This window comes from Trachurus japonicus, chromosome 15 (genome assembly GCF_045865225.1).
Source record: "Trachurus japonicus isolate A0001 chromosome 15, Traja_1.0".
NCBI classification, from domain to species: Eukaryota; Metazoa; Chordata; class Actinopteri; order Carangiformes; family Carangidae; genus Trachurus; species Trachurus japonicus.
In genome coordinates this window covers 9,966,148-9,987,495 of record NC_140921.1, presented here as the reverse complement: position 1 = coordinate 9,987,495, position 21,348 = coordinate 9,966,148, and the positions used below count along the sequence as shown (strand labels likewise).

General features: G+C 41.9%; 3 protein-coding genes across 3 annotated transcripts; all 3 read left to right on the top strand.

The window, feature by feature from the left end:
* The first annotated feature begins 390 nt into the window (after positions 1–390).
* Positions 391–10,496, top strand: slc17a5 (solute carrier family 17 member 5). Its single transcript, XM_085799474.1, has 11 exons — positions 391–635; positions 2,327–2,523; positions 3,364–3,597; positions 3,769–3,856; positions 4,199–4,285; positions 5,006–5,124; positions 5,916–6,077; positions 6,324–6,456; positions 6,606–6,753; positions 7,008–7,098; positions 9,670–10,496. Exons 1-11 carry the CDS (start codon positions 551–553, stop codon positions 9,805–9,807), a joined length of 1,482 nt encoding a protein of 493 aa, XP_085655600.1. The 5' UTR covers positions 391–550; the 3' UTR covers positions 9,808–10,496.
* Positions 10,497–13,801: 3,305 nt separating this feature from the next.
* eef1a1a (eukaryotic translation elongation factor 1 alpha 1a) lies at positions 13,802–17,371 on the top strand. The gene is made up of 7 exons (XM_085799473.1): positions 13,802–14,051; positions 14,333–14,512; positions 14,676–14,972; positions 15,361–15,511; positions 15,735–15,991; positions 16,182–16,416; positions 16,557–17,371. The coding sequence occupies exons 1-7, from the start codon at positions 13,908–13,910 to the stop codon at positions 16,679–16,681; spliced, it is 1,389 nt and encodes a 462-aa protein (XP_085655599.1). The 5' UTR covers positions 13,802–13,907; the 3' UTR covers positions 16,682–17,371.
* A 211-nt stretch (positions 17,372–17,582) lies between these two features.
* cgasa (cyclic GMP-AMP synthase a) lies at positions 17,583–21,336 on the top strand. The gene is made up of 5 exons (XM_085798988.1): positions 17,583–18,507; positions 18,675–18,888; positions 19,704–19,961; positions 20,328–20,427; positions 20,785–21,336. The coding sequence occupies exons 1-5, from the start codon at positions 17,644–17,646 to the stop codon at positions 21,125–21,127; spliced, it is 1,779 nt and encodes a 592-aa protein (XP_085655114.1). The 5' UTR covers positions 17,583–17,643; the 3' UTR covers positions 21,128–21,336.
* Positions 21,337–21,348: the final 12 nt, after the last annotated feature.

The following is a 21,348-nucleotide window of genomic DNA, read 5'->3' as shown; positions in this document are numbered from 1 at the left end:
AATACGAGTTTCCTTGAACGCACCATAACAGTCCTCGTCCCTACGTCGCCACATTCACGGCGTTCCTTGGCTGCACACACAGTCCTGCATGCCGTTCTCTCTCCTCATTGGATAAAAACTGTAGGATACGATAAATGTTTTCTCCTCGGCTCAGAGCAGAGCAGAGGGACTGAGAGACCCGTGTTTCAGTCCAAACACTCTATGTAAGTGATTGCTGTCGGAAGATATAACTATTTAAGACTTATATTAACACAAATATATCACTTACTTCTGCTTTAAAGACTCCCTCTGCTTATCAGTATTTTTAGTGTGGTTTTTCTTGCTCATCATTAGTTTTAATTGCCAGGGGGAAACGCTGACGTTCTCTGACGCCCGTACGTCAGTGACGTCAGTTAGCAGGTGATGACCTCAGCTGACTGGACGTTGCAGAGTGGGGCGGTTTAGCTTCGAGCTGCTACTTCTGTTGTTGTTGTTGTCACCACCACCGCTGTTGTCTTCAGTGTGTGATGCTAGCTGGAGTAGACCACTGCCGCTCAGCTAGTCACTAAACATGGAGCGGTACGAGTCGGACACGGAGGGGGACGGACAGGAGACACCGCTGCTGCACCGGGGACATGAAAACAAAATACAGAGAGGTGAGTTAATAAGGGAGCTAAGATAAGCTAAGCTAAGCTAAGTTAGCCCCCGGGAGCTAACACCGCGAGTAGCCGCGAACGGCGAGGTTCAGCTCGGGTAACATGAGTCGGTACGGTACGTCCGGTGGTTTTCAGACGTTTGAGTCGGTAAAGAAGAGTGGGTTTACATTTTAACAGCCGCGTGTTTACAGAGCAAGGAGACGCTAACTATAACGATATAATGCAATTTAATACAACATAATTTTAAACTGCAAAAAGGGAAACAGCTGTTACTTCTGCAGGGCTGTTATCAGTAGTGATGGAGGAAGTTTAAAAATATTTTTACTTCAGTCAAAACAAAAAAAAGAACAAACTTTAAATATGCATTCATTCAGAAATGTACAAAAAGGAAATATTGGAGAACTGACATTGAAAATCAGGCATTAAAAGTAAAGGTTCTGCAGAAAGTAGCTAAGTCCCTGGTCCATTTTACAATATGTCAATGGTCGATATAATGTAGGATAAAGCATTATGTTTTATAGCTGGATAGTACTGTCTTTAACGTGTATTATATTCATATTAAGCCGAAACCTATTCAACCTCTACTTTACTTTTTACCCCAGGCTTCTACTGTTTAGCATTAACTACAAAAACGTTTGCAGGTGTTCATGTTGTTTTATCAAACTCCAGTGCATCAGCTGACATCCTCACAATCATTATACCGTGCAGTGGTATTTAGCTTACCTAACCTGTTCATAAAATGTTTGTCTTCTCTTGGCCCTGACACCCTTCCACCTCCATCCTGTGCTTCTGTGCACACATGCTGACGTTTCAGCACATGCCAAGTCACGAGTTCACGGTCCTCACAGGACAGGCCTACCTGAAGGCTGTGTTCATATGCAGAGACAGTCCGAGGAAAATGGAGCAAACATATATGCTTATACAGTATTTTAAAGGTGTAGCCTTGTGTAACAGTGTATGGTTGTGTAAATCCAGCAGGGCGGTTCCCCCTTGTTCAACCATGACTTAGCGATATGATCTTCAAATTCCACCTGCTAAGTAAATGAGCCATCTGTTTGAGAGAGACACTGTTAGCCTACATTATAGTATAGACAGGGTTATAAAGATCATGCAAAATACAGAGACTTATCGGGTATCAAGGTTTAACTATGAAGATAACCTGGACAAAGATCAAAGATCAGGAGAAGTGCATCACCTGCTAAACGACAAAAAGTAACTTGTTATAGTCATGTCATGATGATATTGAATTAATCCACTAATTATTTTCCCAATAAATTCCATTAAAAACAAAATAAACAATTTTCTTCTTCAGTTTTTTGTGATTAATTGGTTATCAAAGTCACTGTTGACATTTCTTTTGTGTTACTTGACAAATGCAGTAATCAGTTAATCAGCAAGTGAATGAACGGGCAAAAATGAGTTGTAAGAGTCAATAAAAGAGAGTTCAGAGGCAACATGGACATTGCTCCCAGTTAATTTCATTTGAAGTAAAAAATGAACATGTCATTTCTGTCACTGTACAGAGGAAGTGACTGATCCCCTGGTGCACTGCTGAAGTTTATCTTGTATTGCAAGACACACTCACCTCAGATAATATGACTTGATAAATCATCCACATAGAGAATTGCAGCCGGTAACAAGATGACTCACATATACTCATACTGTCATCTCACTGCTGTTACTTCTCTTAGCCCCCGTGTGCTGCTCATCCCGTTACGGCCTGGCGTTGCTCTCCTGTTACGGCTTCTTCGTGGTCTACTCTTTGAGAGTGAACCTCAGCGTGGCGATGGTGGACATGCTGAACAACACCCGCCGGACCAGCCTCAACCACAGCATCTCAGTGTGTCCCGCTCACACCAACCCACCACGGCCCAAACACAACCACACGGTGAGCAAGAAAGTAGAAAGAATAAGATTGAGAGTGATCAGGCTGATCAGACTGTGTCATCCATGCTGGTAAATTAAAAATGAGTCAGTTTTGCAGCCTAACAACCAGAAACACTGTCTCCAATCTTTAGTCATTAAAGGGATAGTTCAGCATTTTGGCAAATTGGTCCATTGCCATAATCCCTATAGTTTTAGGAGTAGGTTCGTTACCTTTAATTGTCGGTGCAAGTTATTTTTAGAACGGCGGAGCAGAGCCGCGAGCTGCTCAGAGCTACGCTACGGAGGCTAATGGGATTTCTTGGTATCCCTCATCAAACTCATCAAATACACAATCCAACAACTCCAAAACGCTCTGGTGGACAAGTTGTGACCTGCACATTCACCACACTATGAGATAATAACGGAGCGTTACGAGACGGAGTTGTTCTCAAGGTAAATTACAGAGATTGCTTCCTGAACAACTGCCCCCGACAGGAACGTGCATCAGCGGTTTTGCATGAATTACCTCAAAAACAACTCTGTCTCGTATCGTTCCGTTATTATCTCATAGCGTGGTGAATGTGCAGGTTTTGGAGTTGTTGGATTGTGTATTTGATGAGTTTGATGAGGGAAACCAAGAAATCCCATGAGCCTCCGTAGAGTAGCTCTGAGCAGCTTGCAGCTCTGCTCCGCCGTTCTAAAAATAGCTTGCACCGACAATTAAAGGTAACGAACCTACTGCTATGACTATAGGGATTATGGCAATGGGCCAATTTGCCAAAATGTTGAACTATCCCTTTAAGGCTTTATAAAACGCGACAGCTTCACTACCTCATATAGTTGTGGATGTCACCTCCTGCAGGCCAGTGTGTACGACTGGGACTCTGAGACTCAGGGCTGGATTCTGGGCTCCTTCTTCTACGGTTACATCATAACACAGATCCCCGGGGGCTACCTGGCCGGCCGCTTCGGACCCAAGTGGCTGATGGGCTTTGGGATCCTGGGAACTACAGTTTTTACGCTGCTCACCCCCGTGGCTGCTGACCTGGGCGCAAGCTATCTCATCGCAGTCAGGGTGCTGGAGGGGATAGGAGAGGTAGGGGAAGTTCAAATTGTGCAACAATGTAGCTCAATTTCCCTGAGCTTGTAATATCGAGATATCTGAGCTCCCATTACTGGGGGGTGTAGATGAAGCCGCACACATCAATAAAGTGATACTTTGGTGTCACTTTGCGCCCAGTCCACTTTTCTTGTTGTTTGTCTTCAGGGAGTCACGTTTCCTGCCATGTACACCATGTGGGCAGCGTGGGCGCCACCGCTGGAGAGGAGCCGGCTGCTCACCATTTCATACATAGGTAAGACAGAGACATGGGGGGTACAAGCTTTTAACCTTCTGGATTATCTGCTAAAATATTTAAATATTTTACTTTCATTGGTTAATCCATCCACAGGAAATCAATTACCAACAATTTGTCTATTAATTATCCTGTGGTTTGGATCTTCCCAAACGTATATACAGTATACTATATCACTGTGACCGACTGATTTCCCTGAATTTCTGTCTATTTTATCATCATCATCCATCCCATAATTTGCTGGTGTTGACTGGTCGCTGTTTGTGCTCCATCACTCAGTACTTACACATGCATTCAGACAGCTGTGTGATACAGATGTTTGTTTTCTCTCTTTAATCCCAGGAGCCCAGCTGGGGACGGTGATCTCTCTTCCTCTGTCTGGTGAAATCTGCTTCTACCTCGACTGGACCTACGTCTTCTATGTGTTCGGTAAAACACCTGGGTGTCACTAGTGGAGGGGGTGGGGCGTGGGGAGGGGGGGTCAGACTCTGTCAGAAGGTGTTTCATCAAGCGGTTCTCCCTCAAACACAAAGCTTTATCTGTCATTGGCTTCTAAATATTTTGTTGTATATCCAGGTTTTTATAGTGTAGCACTGTGTAGAATTCATATTGAGTGACTTTCACTGAACATTAGCCTGACAGCAGTTGTTTTCAACCCCCTCCCACACACATTTGCATTTGTTAGACAACATTCAAGCCATATTGTGCTGTAAAGAATAAGTAATAAAAACTTCACATCACAGCAAAACAACCCAGTATTTATGAAAAATAACAAAAAATAGAATAAGAAAACACTCCACCACAGCACTATTTTTATGCATCAGATGAGCTGTTGCCAGTGTCTGCTCCTTTGTTCCTCTTCTTTCTGTGGAAACGATGATTTAGCAAGTTTAGGGAGAAAATCACTGCTTTTTTTTTTTTTTACTTGTTTGCCTGAACTGCTTTAATCTCACTCCATCTTAAACCACTGAGCAGATGTCAGACACACCTATTACTCTCTGTGGATGAGATTAAAGTCGGAGGAATAAGATGCACAGAGTTCAGTTCCAGGAAATGACAATAAAAAAAAAGAAATCCAGTTTTCTATGCATGTATTTTGCACATGTGCTGGAGCATTTACACTCAACCAATCCTCATCTGTGTGTCCAGGTGCTAATGGCCTGGTCTGGTTTGTCCTGTGGGCCCTCCTGGTCTTTGACAGTCCAAACACTCACCCACGGATATCAGAGCAGGAGAGACTCTACATCACCTCCTCACTGAAGAACGAGGTAACAGCAACACAGACTATACAGTATGTCTATTAAAAAGAAAAAGAAGTAGGGTAAGGCAGCAGCAGAGAAGGGGAAATACAGTAGCAGCAGAGAACTTGCAGGCATTTCCGCTCCAGCAGAGTTATCAGATAATAATGTTACATAATTTCAGCATATTGCATTGTTTTATTGTCTTATCTGTTTTATTCAGCCGTTAAGTTTTAACACTCACTCGTGGTTCTGCAATTTATGATGACAGAGCTGGCAACGAACAATAACGAAAGGTTCATTATTTCAGCAGGTGATTGAACCCTGGTGGTGAGATTAGGGCCCTATATGGTATTTTGGTATATTGTTTTATTTTCTACATAGTGAGACATGTAATTGTATGTGAAAAAATGTGGAAGATGGTGTTTTTAATCTGAAAACAAACAAGAACACAAAATGAAGGAAGGAAATGTGTTTTTATCTTTTGGCCAGCAGAGGGAGAAAAAGATAAGACAAGAAATAAAACCAACACTAACTGCAACAAAGAGTTAGTGTGAGACTTACAAGTAAAGACAGAGTTTGATCTAATGGACTTGTTTCTATTAATGCAGCAGAAGAAATCAGGAAAAAATACATTGTATTGATATTTATGTTTTTTTTTATTACGTATATAACATATGTATAATGCTAATGATTACACAACTGGACTAACCCTCATTTGGTAATACAGTGTTTATTCATAGATTTATTTAGCAGTTAGTTTCCAAGGTTGGATGTATTAATATATTGTTTTCCTCCTCCTACTTTCCCCTGTGGCCCAGCTGTCCACATCTGCAAACTACATCCCCTGGCGAGCCATCGTGACATCCAGACCGCTGTGGGCCATCGTCGTCGCTCACTTCTCCTACAACTGGACCTTCTACACCCTCCTCACCCTGCTGCCCACCTACATGAGTGACATACTGGGCTTCAGCATACAGCAGGTGAGGGTCAGATTGTGTATATTTTTAGTATGAACAGATAATGTATCGAGAATAATGTAGAAAAAACTGGGAGCACTTGGGTGCAGGAATATCATTAAAAAGTCAAAAATAATGTATGCTGCCTAATGACATCTGTAGAAATAACTATGTAATTACAAATACACATTGTCACAATCTGGCTCCAAGGCAGGAGGCCGTCACAACACAGACATTTAACAAGCTGTTGTCTATTTCTGTCCACCACAGAACGGTCTACTGTCGGCTCTGCCTTACTTGGGTTGTGCAGTTTTAGCTGTGCTGAGCGGTCAGGTAGCAGATTACCTGCGGGAAACCTGCCAGTGCCCCACAGTGACTGTCAGGAAGTGCTTCTCCCTCGTTGGTAAGAGATGCCACCATCTCACCTGAGTCACACATTGTGTTGTTTTTGGCATGAAACAGACAACAGGCTCTTGACTTGAGCATCCAGTGTAGTACCATGTCTAACTCTACTTTTTGTTTTTTTCACCCTGATTGTGTGTGGTGCTGTAGGTATGATCGGGCCGGCCGTGTTTATCGTGGCAGCAGGATACACAGGCTGTAACTACACCCTGGCCGTCACCTTCCTCACCCTCTCCTCCGCTCTGGGCGGAGTGTCAGCTTCCGGCTTCAACATCAACCATCTCGACATTGCTCCTTCGTAAGAATGGCCCCTTCCTGTCACTAAAATAATAAGCTTTTTTTCACTCTCAAGCATCATTTTGGAGGGAATAGTTGATGTTTTTCATGCTCTTCTGTGATGAAGATGCAGGAGTGATCACTGTGTGCAGCCTCAGAAGAAACTTGTGTGACCTAACAATTTTACCTTTAAAAATAAAAGAAAAATACATCCTTCATGTGTACACACAAATAAAAATTTGTCACATTTAACAATCACTTTGTTTATCTTCGTAGATATGCTGGCATTCTGCTGGGAATCACCAACACCTTTGCCACGATTCCTGGCATGGTGGGACCAGTGATAGCGACAGCCCTCACCACACATGTAAGAAACATACTCAGACCAGTCGGCACAGTGGGTTTAATTTGTTTACAGTTTTTCTCAGTCGCTTTGGTGCTATTCTCAGATCAGAATGAAAGTTCTCATAACTATTAGTTCAACCTCCACAACATGTAGTCATTTGTCCACATCATAGTAGCAGTTTCTCCTTCCTCTGAACAAATTGCAAATGCTTTTGGACATGTATCAGTTGCTCTCATACAATTCTCTGCTGTTTTACAACATTATCGTTTGTTTATGTCATGTCAGTCAAAATGAACTATACTTTTGAACGCTGAATGGTCTTTCCCTATAGAACTAATAGTCCTCATTTCATTGCTTGAGTCATTACATACAAAATTCTTGAACTAGTTTTCAAAATCTGTCAAACTAGTTTTAAATTTTGGGAGAAGCACTGTGAATTCAATTATTCAAACATTTAGAGTAAGGAACAACAGGTATGTATGGTATTGGACAGTAATTCAGCACTAAACAATCTGCACTGCTGTCATTGTGTCAGGCATTACTGTAAGATACAGTGGGACAAGAACTTTTTTACATTTACATTTAGACTTACAGCTTCACTAGAGAACAGATTTACTGTGTTGTAATGTATTACAGCAACCACAGTAAAGATTTCCCATCTTTACAGTACGGTACTGTACTACAGCATTTTACAAGTAGGAAGCACTTTTACAGTATTGTACACTACAGTAATAATGGTTGATGCAGTAGCCTACATGTACTGTACATTACTGTAATTTTACTCTGCATCACATAGGATTACAAGACAACCTCACAGAGGTGGAAGAGACTGAGCCCATTACAAACAATGGCATAAGGTTGAAAGAGATACAATGTAAGGATGACATTACTGTATCTTTGGGAATATTGAATCTGTTTCAATCGCTACAATTGACAGAGTGATGTAGATGAAAATGTGACAGGAACGTCTGGATGTGCAGGAATGATTTACAGTACTCTATAGGTTCAGTTACTATATGTTTGTTGTAGATGACTGTAGTGTATTTTTCCTTTGAACAATGCTGTGAACAAATCAGAATTGCAAAGAGCATATGCAGTAGAAATGTGAAACATACATATTCAGTATCTCCACTAAATACAGTAATGTGTAACTTTACTGTAGTTTTCACGTGGCTACAAGTAGTGTATAGTGCTGTCTTGAGCATTTTCAGGTAGTATCATCACTTTTTGCATTGGAAAACACTTAGAGAATAAAGTGTCCTAATGAAAACATGACAAAGCCATTTGACTATCTTGTTCATAAACGATGGTGTCAGGGCTTCTCATTTTGACGACACTGACAGTTTCATTGACATGAGTACTTGCTTTTGAGGGATGGACAATCCATTTTGAGCAAGTGACGCGCTTTTGCAGGTTATCCACTAGGTTTTGCAGTTTGTGATAATTGTTCTGAGAAATGCACTAACTGTTGTGCAAATGTTAAGAGTGATGTGAGAAAAGCACCAAAGCGACTGAGAAAAACTGTAACAGGGAATATAGACTGAGATGCTTGTGTTTCAGAGGTCTAAATTTGATATAAGTGATAATTACACCCCTGAACAGCACATCACATAGTGTCATACCAACTGTATGCGTAAATTGTAGTATGTACTGCAGCATGCTGCTCCTCACATAGTAACAGAGGTCAGTCACTCTGGGTTTCCTGACCTGCAGTGTCGTTGCCTATACAGATGGGATTCTTACTTTGACTTGATGCTGCATTTAATGTCTAATTGGTTTAGCTGGTTCGAGATTAGCATGCTAATGATAATTTGGCCACCAGGAGGCACCGATAGTCCTCTATAAGACAGTTATAGCAAGAGAATATCTAAAATACAGGACTCACTCATTGTGGATGTAATGTACTGCATTTAAAGGAAGTAATAGGTTTGCAAAGTTTATTTATCAAATAACACAGTGTACTAACTGTCAACATTAGGACCATCACCCATGGTAACAAGGTGAAACAGAATAATGCATTTAGTGTGTCTTATAAATTAGTTATCTAAACATAGATTAGTTATCTAAACATAGAATTCAAAGTCAATCTTGTACTTTTTTGATGGTCTTAATGTGACGTTATTATTTCATTTCTAGTATTCAAATTTGTGTTATTAATATCAATAAGGAGAAATGTTGTTGTACCCCCTGCTCCTCCTCAGGAAGGTCTGGTTAGATTCAGATATAGATGATCACACTAGAAAACTAATATTAATCTATGGGATGTCATATGATTTTTGCTAAGCCAAAATGCATTTATCATTGTCATTAAAGGTGTATACGGTATATATACATATATTCTCTCTCTCTCTCTCTCTTTTTGTGTCTGTCTTGTTTTGTTTGAATTTGAATCTTCTATGTAAAGCACTTTGATATACAAAGAGCAGAGACAGTTGAGTAAAGTGTAAGAGATAGTAAAAATGCTACAGCTACTGTGATTTCAGTAAACAATGACCTGTGGAGATGTTTTGTTTGAATGCACACAGATATTCACCTACATTATTTTCCCCCCATTAATTTCAGTACTAATTAACTTTGCTGACTGTCCTTCAGAACACTATAGAGGAGTGGCAGACCGTCTTCTACATTGCTGCCGGCATCAACCTGTTTGGAGCGCTGGTCTACACGGTGTTCGGCAGAGGAACGGTGCAGCCCTGGGCCGTTCGCACAGCCTCCGCTCATGGAGACTGAGGTGGAAGACGAGGAAGAAGCCGACTCGAGCGGTTCATGATTCAGATTTGTCTGAAGGACAAATCTCAGTCATGGGCTCCTTCACTGGGTAATGACAGGGAGAGATGTGTTCCTCTTAGAGCACAGCTAATCAACAGTGAGTAACAACCATGATACCTTCAAGGATATTCCTGACTGTGAATGTGGAGTCTGTTGACAGATGCTCCTGCAGTCACAGTGGAGAAAAAGCTGATTGCACTTTTAGTTGAGCAGAAATGCTTTGGAGGCAAAAATAATAATTGAGAAGAAACACAGTATGAACCTCCAAGAGGTTTCGGATGCTTCATATCCAAGTGTTTAACTCTTGCCAATTATCGAAACAATATACATGTATACCCATAATCACCCATATAGCTATAGGTTTTAATAGCTTATTAATTATCAAACCTGCATTACAAACAAGCTGTGAAAGAATGTGGCACTTCCTGGTGTTCAGGTTTGTCATGTAGCGTACTTGCTTGGCTCAACTGTTATTTCTGCCTCCGGAGCACTTCAGCCTCTTGTTCTTTTTACCCTTGAACACTGAAACATTGAGTTTTATTGCCAGTGTAACAGTCTACACACTCTTCAGAAGGATGTTGTCCCACATTGAGTAAAGTTGAGGACGACACAATGTGCCACCTTGCAACGCACAAGAAAGTGCCAATAATGTGTTGATTTTTTTGTGTTAGAAAGGGATAACAGATTTTTAATGATTATGTCGTCCTAAACAACTGGACACATGTTGGTTACTGTCTTTCTTTAGAGACGTTTGTGACTGCACAGCACAGACAAAATGGGAAAATGCCTTACCTCTTTACAATGATTTTAAAGCTCTTTGTGTTTCATGTGATTTAAAATGGACCATTTTTTTAAGTAGTTACTTGTCTTATACTTGGTTAAGGGATTTTGTGTGAACCACAATGTAATGTTGTTCTGTTTGGGTTTGGTCCACCAGGCATCTCTTTAATTTCCATAGCAGCCTTTAACAGACAGGTCTTGATATTTCTGGTCTGTAACACTAAGAAGACGCTGAACTCTCGGGAAGAGAGGTTTTTAAACAGGTTCCTGGTGGACACGCAGCCTTACAGTGCTTTAGTCACAGGATTTGCACTTTGTGCCAATTCTCAGGTATCTTCTTGTGTCACACAAGGATTGAAAAGGATGTTTATGTTTGTTATGTTACTGAGTTACCAGATTGAGGTATGTTTCCTCAGCTTTTTAATGTCAACTAAATATCATGAGGTCATTGTCATGAAAGCGATACATCTTACTACAGTAGTAGCTTTTTTACCCATGTAACCGGTTTAGCTTTGTATTCTCAGGTCACTTGTGTATATGAGTGTTTACCAGAGAGAGACAAATCAAAAACGAAGCCACAACATTTTGTCAAAAAGTAGCACCATCATCCACACTAAAGATGAAATGAACTGGTGCCTTATTCCATTTTTTTTTATTTTTAAATATATTATCAGACATTATGGACTGTTGACTTACTATGTTGAAGGATTTCTGCTTTTTCTTATTTCTGTTTTACATTAATATCTTTATGCAGAGTTAAAAAGGGACTTTTGTATGATATGTACACTGCAGTAAGAGTGAAATCATTGTAAACTTTGACCCTGGAGACATTCCAGAAATCTCTCTTAAATCGCTGTCTTGTATTGTAAATACGTCATGATATACAGTAATGATCAGCTCTGATGATGTGTGGTGTCTCATTCACAAGCTTTCAGCCAACTTAAGCAACAGGACACTTTTCATTACCACAGTTCTTTGAATTTCTGATGAAAAGGTTCAGGAGCCTGTAAAATCTTACACTAACCTCCCCAATGTCTGTAAGAGTTCATAGTTTGCACTCTTCAAACCTCACTCTTTCAAATATTCTTGTCGGCAAACTGTAATAGATAAAAGTTGACAAACATGTCAAACAGCTGATGGTACAAGTAACATAAAGAAAAGCATCACTCTTCATCCTGATTGTGATTAACCTCAACCACAGAGCACACATTAATGTACATCAAAATTTACAACCAGTGCGTGATTAAGTGCGGATAAATCTGCAGCCCTGTATCAAGTGATAAAGAGGCAGACTGCCGTGCAGACAGACGCGCTGGAGGGAAGTTTAGGCCATCGGGGTTAATTTTAATCCAACTAGGGAGCGTCTGGAAAGGTGAGCGCTCCACCTGCTGCGCGTGATCGATGCTCCTCGCCCCAGTTGTGCCCCCGCCTGACCACACACACACACACACACACTTCCACTTCACACAACCTCGGAAACTCGGATCAAACCAAACCTTGTCTCTACGCTCCCCTCCATTTTTCTTTCAAACTGCAGCAAACGCAAATATAATGTCCTTCAACAAAAACATCTATCTACTCTATATGTAACCGACCTTAAATAAGCAATGCACAGTAAAGATCGCACCGGTGCATAAATATAAATAACAAAACGCTTGCGAGAAATATCACTAATATATTTATTTCTTGCAAATGTGCGTTGGTAAATAATTGAGCACGTTCATGGATGTGTGGTCCTAGTTTTGAATGTAAACACGTCGTTTCGGATGCTTCGCCAGTGGCTCTGTCCTGTGAAAAGAAAAAGAAAAGTCATTTACGGCAACTTCTCCTGGTCCCTAGTTGTGATGCTGTGCAGCAGCGGGTGCGCGCAATTACGCAACACCCCCGCCTGTCCTGTGCGCTATAACCGGATCAGCGTCTCTCCTCAGCCTCTCCGGTCCCGCAGCCAACCTGACACCGGACAGTTTCTCAGGTACGACACCGTTTACATGAAATTATTCATTGAGGTGGTTTTATTCAGTTTTTGGTGCAAACGGGGAGAATGAACTGTGTTTGTTTTGTTTTCCTGAGCGGCTCCGTCTCCAGGCAGTGCACTACTGGGAATATTTGTTATGATGCAGAAAGGAGGGCAGACGGCTGGCTGCTCGTTAATGCGCATCCTGGCGTTAGTGAGCGGAGCAGATGATAAAACATGGCGGAGGGTTGGCATTTCCATTAAATCCTTCAGACATTAGATTAACCGCAGTAGCTGTGCTAATTTTTTTTCGGGCACTGTCCTCTGTGTTATCATCTTTTGCACATGAAGCGCACTGCGGCAGCCGTGGTGACGTTACACACACACAAGGGATGAGTTCATGAGCACATGTTAAAGGTTGTTTGTCCCTGTCTGAGTTCACCTGCACAAGATCATGTGAGGATTCATGTTACAGTTGGATTAAGCTTCTGGGCTTTCTATCAGATAACAAGTTGATTCAGACAAAATATAAGAAGCCACACTCTGCTGGGTTATTTATAAGAGAAGTTTGTTGTTGTGTGTTGTTATCATGTGACACTCCTGCAGAGTTGTTAACTGTGTGTGCTGTGTTGTTGTCTGAACCTGTGTGCAGTGCACTGCAGTGTCTGAGAAATGGCTGCTACACTGTCAGCGGATGGGACCTAACAAAATGGAGGATTCTGGCTTGTTGTGAAGCTGTGTGAAGTGTGTGGCTGTGAAAAGAGGACGGACGGTGCTGTGAAACATCAGAGCCCTGTTGTCTTGATGTGTCAGGGCAGAGTGGGGCAGCGATGACAGGAGAGAGTGGTGGTGGAGTGGATGGATGGAGGAATAAAGAGTAGGAGGGGCAGACAGTTTTGTGCTTGGCGCAGTTCAGTGGCCACTGATACATCCCTAATCTTCAGAGACACACCGCTCACAAAAACATCTATTACCAGTGAAGAGCTCTCAGTGTCAGTGTCAGTAACTTCAGCCCAACAAATCCAGTACTGAACAGACAGCATAGCTCTTTTAAGGTCAGGTGGACTAGAAAAAAAAAAGGGATTAAATTCTCCCTCCTTTCGTAGCATTTTAATGTCCCCAAATTCATCCTGCGCCAGTAGAGGCATTGTTTTGAAACCTAGAGCTTTGACATAATTGCTGATTCTCCAGTGTGTAATCTTGCAATGCCTATTCAAAGGTTTCTGTTTCCTGCCTTGCAAACCATCTGTGACTCGTACTAACTGTAACTTAACCCTGGCTTTTTAGCAGACAGTCTGTCTCGTGACCTCAGCCAGCTCCAGCCAACATGGGAAAGGAGAAACTTCACATCAACATTGTCGTGATCGGCCATGTGGACTCTGGCAAGTCCACCACCACGGGCCACCTTATCTACAAATGTGGGGGCATTGACAAGAGAACCATCGAGAAATTCGAAAAGGAGGCTGCTGAGGTAAGAGGATGCGGACAGGAGGAGGGGGGGGCACCTTTTATCTGCTGATGTTTTTTATTCCCCTCAAGATTGGACTATTGCTGATACGATACTGGAACAACAAAAATAGTGTAATCGAATAACATAGAAAAAGAAACAATTCAGCATCATCCTAACAAATAAAATGACATCATTAATGGCTAAGCAGAATGACATCCATTTGTCATAAAAACAACAGTTTAAGGAAACATACCAAAAAGGTAAATTCTTAATTTCTTGATCACTTTTCTGTTATTTCTCAGATGGGGAAGGGGTCATTCAAGTATGCCTGGGTGCTGGACAAGCTGAAGGCGGAGAGGGAGCGTGGTATTACCATCGACATCTCGCTGTGGAAGTTTGAAACAAGCAAGTACTATGTGACCATCATCGACGCGCCAGGTCACAGGGACTTCATCAAGAACATGATCACTGGGACCTCACAGGTCTGTAACATGAGAGCACCCCGTCATTGTATTTGCATACAGCATGTGCCATTCTACGTAAATGCATTCATCCAACCCGTTTGTCTATAGTGACTTGTCCCATGGGTAACAATCTTTTACAGGCAGTACTAATGTTTCCCATTTGTTTCATGTGCATCTTTAGGCCGACTGTGCCGTACTGATTGTGGCAGCAGGTGTGGGAGAATTCGAGGCAGGTATCTCCAAGAATGGACAAACCCGTGAGCATGCCCTCCTGGCCTACACTCTGGGAGTGAAGCAGCTCATTGTGGGCATCAACAAGATGGACTCCACTGAGCCGAACTACAGCCAGAAACGTTACGAGGAAATTGTGAAGGAAGTGAGCACCTACATCAAGAAGATTGGTTACAACCCAGACACCGTCGCCTTTGTGCCCATTTCTGGCTGGAATGGAGACAACATGCTTGAGCCCAGCCCCAATGTAAGTAGACCACACTGAAAAAGTAATGCAGTTTCTTTTAGAAATAATAAAATTATGCAGCCTTGGATTTGAATACTAATTTGTATGGTGCCTGGAGCGGAAAGCCAAGGCTCACAGGTCGACCAGTTGCTATGACTGTAGATCCAACTCAACTCAGTAAACAAGTCTGAGTATCCTTCTGCCTTTGTACTGACATTGTTTAAGAGTCCTAAAATCAGCCACCACAGGTTAGTGCTCTTAGCAGACCAAGTAAAGCTGTATACAAACAAACCCCCCTACAGTAATTGCCTGCTTAAGTGAGTGATGGGAAGTTTAAAAAAAAACAACAGTTTTTCAATGAAACTTTGTGATAAAAGTTTAAAAAGCCTCATTATTTTCATCTTTCTAGATGAATTGGTTTAAGGGGTGGAAGATCAGCAGGAAAGAAGGCAATGCATCAGGGACCACTCTCCTGGAGGCTCTAGACGCCATCCAGCCTCCCACTCGTCCAACAGACAAACCTCTGCGTCTGCCTCTGCAGGATGTCTACAAGATAGGAGGCATGTAATACACTGATAAGGACACATAATATCCAAACACTGTGGGAAGAGAGGATTGTGTTATTCTGAAATAAACTCTCAGATATGGTGTATGAAAATGCATCCTATTCAGGGCACTTAGCATCCAGCAGCATTCACTTAAGCACAGGACTGACCTATCTTTATGTTTCCCGAATGTCCTTAATTCTACGTCCCCTGTGCTTACCTTCTTCGTCTTTCTCAGGTATTGGTACAGTGCCTGTCGGCCGTGTGGAAACAGGCATACTGAAGCCCGGCATGGTGGTGACCTTTGCCCCCGTCAATGTGACTACTGAGGTGAAGTCTGTGGAGATGCACCATGAGGCACTGACCGAAGCCCTCCCTGGGGACAATGTGGGCTTTAATGTCAAGAACGTGTCGGTCAAGGACATTCGCCGTGGCAATGTGGCTGGTGATAGCAAGAATGACCCACCACAGGAAGCTGCCAACTTCACTGCTCAGGTAGACACTGCATGAGGTCTATTTTCAGAGATGAAACGTCAGCGTGATTAAAAATACTCAGCTCAGTCTTAAGCCTTGAGAAACATTTACTGTTAGGAGCTAAAATGGAAGGAATCTCTCAATCTTACCTCACCCACAGCAACAATGGCATCATGTTATATTTTACCTTTGTTGTCCCTTTGCTTTACAGGTGATCATCCTTAACCACCCAGGCCAGATCAGTGCTGGTTATGCTCCTGTGCTGGATTGTCATACTGCTCACATCGCCTGCAAGTTTGCGGAGCTCAAGGAAAAGATTGATCGCCGCTCTGGCAAGAAGTTGGAGGACAATCCCAAAGCCCTCAAGTCTGGAGATGCTGCCATTGTGGATATGGTTCCTGGGAAGCCAATGTGTGTCGAGAGTTTCTCCGAGTACCCTCCACTGGGTAAGTTCAAGTGAATTGATTCGTTGAATTTCAACTGTTTCCCAGGAAACTGTACCTTCATAAAAGCCTTGGTAAATCAGATGGCACCATCTCCTTAAATGACCTTCTTTTTCTCTCTTTTACTCTTTTTCACCCTGTAGGTCGTTTTGCCGTGCGCGACATGCGTCAGACCGTGGCTGTCGGCGTAATCAAGGGTGTGGAGAAGAAGGTCTCCACCACTGGTAAAATTACCAAGTCTGCCCAGAAGGCCCAGAGGAACAAATGAATGTTGTGCTACACTGCCGACCCCAAGGTCTCCCAGGGCAGGACATCAGTCATCCAACTCCATCCTACAATTGGCTGCTTCAACTTAATAATCAAAGACTGGTTAATCATCACAATGCATCGCAAAAGCATTCGAAGGAAAGAACAACGTTTAGATGTTTAGTCCTTGACACGGTACTCCTGACCGTATTTCATTGGTTAGATTACCATTACATACAATGTAATATCAACCAGGTAGTTTAAAATGTCCACTGTTGATTTGGTTCATGGCAATACCTTTTCTGTGATACCGAGACATTGAACAAGTAGAGGTACTGTAATTTATCACTTCTGTAGCTCCCTGGAGTGCAGGTCTCTTTACTTGGTGTGTGTTGTCTTGCTTTTAGTGTTTGTTTGTAACTACATGGTGCTCAGTAGGAGCCTATGGAAGAAGTTAAAACTATGTTCCTCTAAGTAGTAGATTAGTTGAACTTAGTGATTTGTTGTGTTTAAGCTTTAAATGGCACTTAAAACAAATGGTCCATATTTGCCCTTCCGCAGGGGCTCAGAGTAGACCACCTGTTGATTCTTGAAGCACTTTGATTGGCGTTTTGCTAACTTTGCACTTAAGAAGTTTAAATTGGCATAAGCTACTGCACCTTATTGTAAGATGGCATGAGCCTCTTTGCAACATTAAACATGTTTCAACCAAGGAGTTGGTCTGTGATCTTCATTTTCTCTGAGTGTCACAGCATATTTACGATACACACATCTGTCCACAAGATGTAGCTATTGGTACAGGAATAAAATAGCAAATGTTCAGTGACATTTCAACTTTTTTTCAAAAGGACCATATCAACTTTTTTTTTTATAAACTAATTTTATTAATCTATGACGACAACAACAAGACAGAATATAATGTAATTTCCTCTCAAAGGCCCACACAAGGGCAGTCTGCCAAGAACTAAAGGGGCGTGTTTTCATATGCAATGCGGAAGAAGTTTGAGTGTACTTCTGACAGAGTGGTTTCATTGCTCATGGTACAACATCATGACTGGCAGAGGGAGACCACGGAAGGCAGAAAATCCGGAGCCTAAGCGCGCCAAGAGCAAAACCACACCTGAAGAAATTAACCAAGTATTATCGCCAAGAGATCCAAGGAAAGACTTTAAAGAAGACAAGCATAATGGTGCCAAAAAGGAACAGAAACCAAAGCAGCGGGCGCAGAAAATACCAAACCAAACTGATGAGAAGCCATGTGTACAGAGCACACAAAAAGAAAAGATCAAAAAGGAGACTACGAAAAGGACACCTACAAATATTGTGAAGGCTCCTGTGAAAGGCACAAAAGCCGAGACCTGTGCCGCCAGGGCCAAGACAACAGAACAATCTGCAGAGATGTCAATGATGAAGCTGGAGAGACCAAAGAATAAGATGGAGGATTCTCCTGACATCACAAAACCAAGAAAATACGCGGGCAAGTCCAAATCAACAGAGCAACTCGATAAGGAGACGACAAAATCAACACCAAAAACACCAAAGGACACCACAAAGGATTCTCCGAAGACCAAAAAAGATAAAAAGTCTGCTGGCAAAGCCGAATCACCAGAAAAAATCCCTGAGGACACAATGAGGATGCAGCCAGAGACACATAAACACACTACTGAAATGGGTTTTCTCCTCCGCACAACTCTGGAAAATTTGAAGATTAGGAAGATTGATCAATCAAGTGCTGCAAAAGTCGTCAATCAAATAACAAAAGACATAATTGCCCATGTCACACAAAACACTGACTGGTTTAAAGAAGTAGAACAAATACCTACTGGAAGTTACTATGAAAATTTGAAGGTAAGTCACTTTTGTTCTGGTTTCCCATAAACCAATACTGTTTAACCAACTGTCCTGAGTTAGTGGTCAATGCATTGTGCAAAGTAGTCAAATTAGAGGAAATGATACAGTACTTCTAGTTATTAGGTTATTGAATGATTTGCAATGTGATGTTTTTGTTTATACAGATTTCTAATCCTGATGAATTTGATGTTATGCTGGCCATCCCTGTTGACCGAGTGGACATTAACCCCTTTGACGAAGATGGAGCATTTTACAGTGTGGGGTTGAAACGTGGCAACAACCCTCTGAAAAAATTTCAGGACCAAGACGTTTTATCTTCCAGTGCAATGCTCAATGAATTCAGGGAAGAAGTGAAGAAATGTGTCAAGGCATTTAGAGGTGAGTATCAAAATCTGCATATTATAGGTGTTGAGAAATTGAGCAGAGTTGGTCAGAAGCAGTTCGGGAACCAGTTACTGTGAAGACAAACCGTCATCATCTACACTTTGAAGTCCGAGTGTTGCTATCAGTAGTGTGTTCATTCATAAATGATTCCATCAAACAGTAAAACCTAACAGCCACCATGTACATTTTACTGTGACATCTGTCTGAACGGAGATATACTGTATATTACTGGTCAATGAAATGTGTTGGAGAAGAATTTGAATCTCTCATGCAGTCCTGAGTCGTCAAAGGTCAAAGGCCGTAACACCCTCTTATAGTTGAAAGCTGAGAATTAGATGCCCCTTTCTGAGATATACTGCTAGAGACAGTTATCCGCCCTGCACTTCCTCCCAGGAACATACCAAGGCCATTTCCCCTCCTTTTGCATCTTAAATCTCACAATTTGGCGGTGTCCAGACACAGCTGCATACCTAGGTTATAACAGGCTCTATCCTACTAGGAGGGAAATCTTTATCTTAATATGTATGGCCAGTAGCCAATAGGATGTAAACACATCTCTCCTTGCAGGCTCTGTCCACTTTTGTAGTATAAGAATCTGAACTTGTGGTCTGGCCTCTAAGAATTGAAGTGGCATCACGCACTCATGTTATTTCGATGGCTCCTCTGTTCTCCTTGATCAATCAAGCCCTAATAAACTTCTTCAGTTTAGGACTCCGGTGCTTCTTCCTGCATCACCTCAGAATTTTTCCCTAACAAAATGATTATATATAATGAACATTCAGATTGTTTTTTCCTGTCTGTTCTTTCAGAATGGACATTGACGAGGAAGAAGAAAGGCTGCCCTGCTGTGACCTTGACCACAACAGTCGACTCAGTCACCATTTCACTGGATCTTGTTCTCTGTATTAAAGTTAAATCCAGCTGGCCATCTTTTACCACCGACGGCTTTAAAATAGAAAGATGGCTGGGGACTAAAGTAAAGCAAGAACACAAGCGGAAGCCATATTATCTCGTCCCCAAATATGAGGGCAGTGGCATGGTGGAAGTTGATGGAGTCCAAGCTAAAGGTAAGTCCATCTCCAAACCACAATCACATTGTGATAAATACATATGACTCACTGGCAACTGCCTCACTTACCAATGAGGTATAACTGGTAAGACAGGTATGACCGATTTGTGTTGACTCTGCAGTATTGTGAAAACACTCACCCACCACTTAGAAATATCTTGAGTAAAATATTTTATGACTGTGTTGTACTGCATGTTCTAGCATTACAACTCATTTGATTCTTTGTGAGAAAAACAGCAGCGCTTTGAATTATGTACTGGTTTGGTGGCTTTCACATGAGCTGATTCATGAATGGGGTGGGGGTGGTGGGGGCAGGTTCAATTTGCCCTGCCCATTAAATATTTTTTTCTTCTACAACATGCAGACACTTGGAGGATTTCATTCTCTCACATTGAAAAGGCCATTCTGAAGAATCACGGATCGGAGAAGACGTGCTGTGAGAGAGAGGGCGAACGCTGCTGCAGGTTAGATTTACTGACTGGGTTTTTTTATTACTCAGAATTCCTGCAGAGTTTAACAAGGTCAAAGTGAACACTAAGACATTTTTAGTACCACAATGCTGCTGTTGCACAATCAGCAGATGATGGAAAACCAGTGGGGACAATATGACCCAGAATTTTTATTATAACTGGATTTCTACCCAAGACTTTCCAGCAGAAGTTATGAAAATAATTTCTAATGTAATTAAATCATTTTGACCAGGACACCCATTATATGGGATGATATTTTGACTTTTCAGAACCTGCAGATGCCCTGTGGTCATCTTATTTCAAATCCTCCAAGTTAAGTAACTGTTGCCATACTCTCCTCTTTACAAACAGGAAGGACTGTTTGAAGCTCCTGAAACATCTCCTGAGTCAGCTGAAGGAACAGGACTCTTCATTTGACAAGTTCTACTCCTACCAGGCCAAGACCACCCTCTTGCACGCCTGCTGCTCTCGAACCAAAGACAGCGAATGGAGGGCCTCAGAGCTGAGCCGCTGTTTTCTGCAGCTCCTGGACAACTTTGTAGGCCATCTGGAAAATGGTGTTCTCCCCAACTTCTTCATCCCAAATCAGAACCTTCTTGCTGCTCCTGGCAAGAAGAAGTGCGACTCCCTCGCGCGTCGTATCAAGGGGGAACGAGACGGTGGATTTCCAATTTTCAGATCAAACGAGCAGTGACGAGTTTGACTGTGATGGTTCTTCTACCACCATTATATTTTTGAACAGCCTGAAAACTGAGCAACTGAATCCTGGGTATTCCAGTAAATGGCATTTATTTAAAACAATTTGTAACCATTTCATTGTGTTTACCAAAGCCAGTTTTTCAATTTCATGTTTTTCTTCTTTTGGCTTTTCTGTTCTGTTGTTCTGTGACACTAATACGAAAAATAAAAATGAGT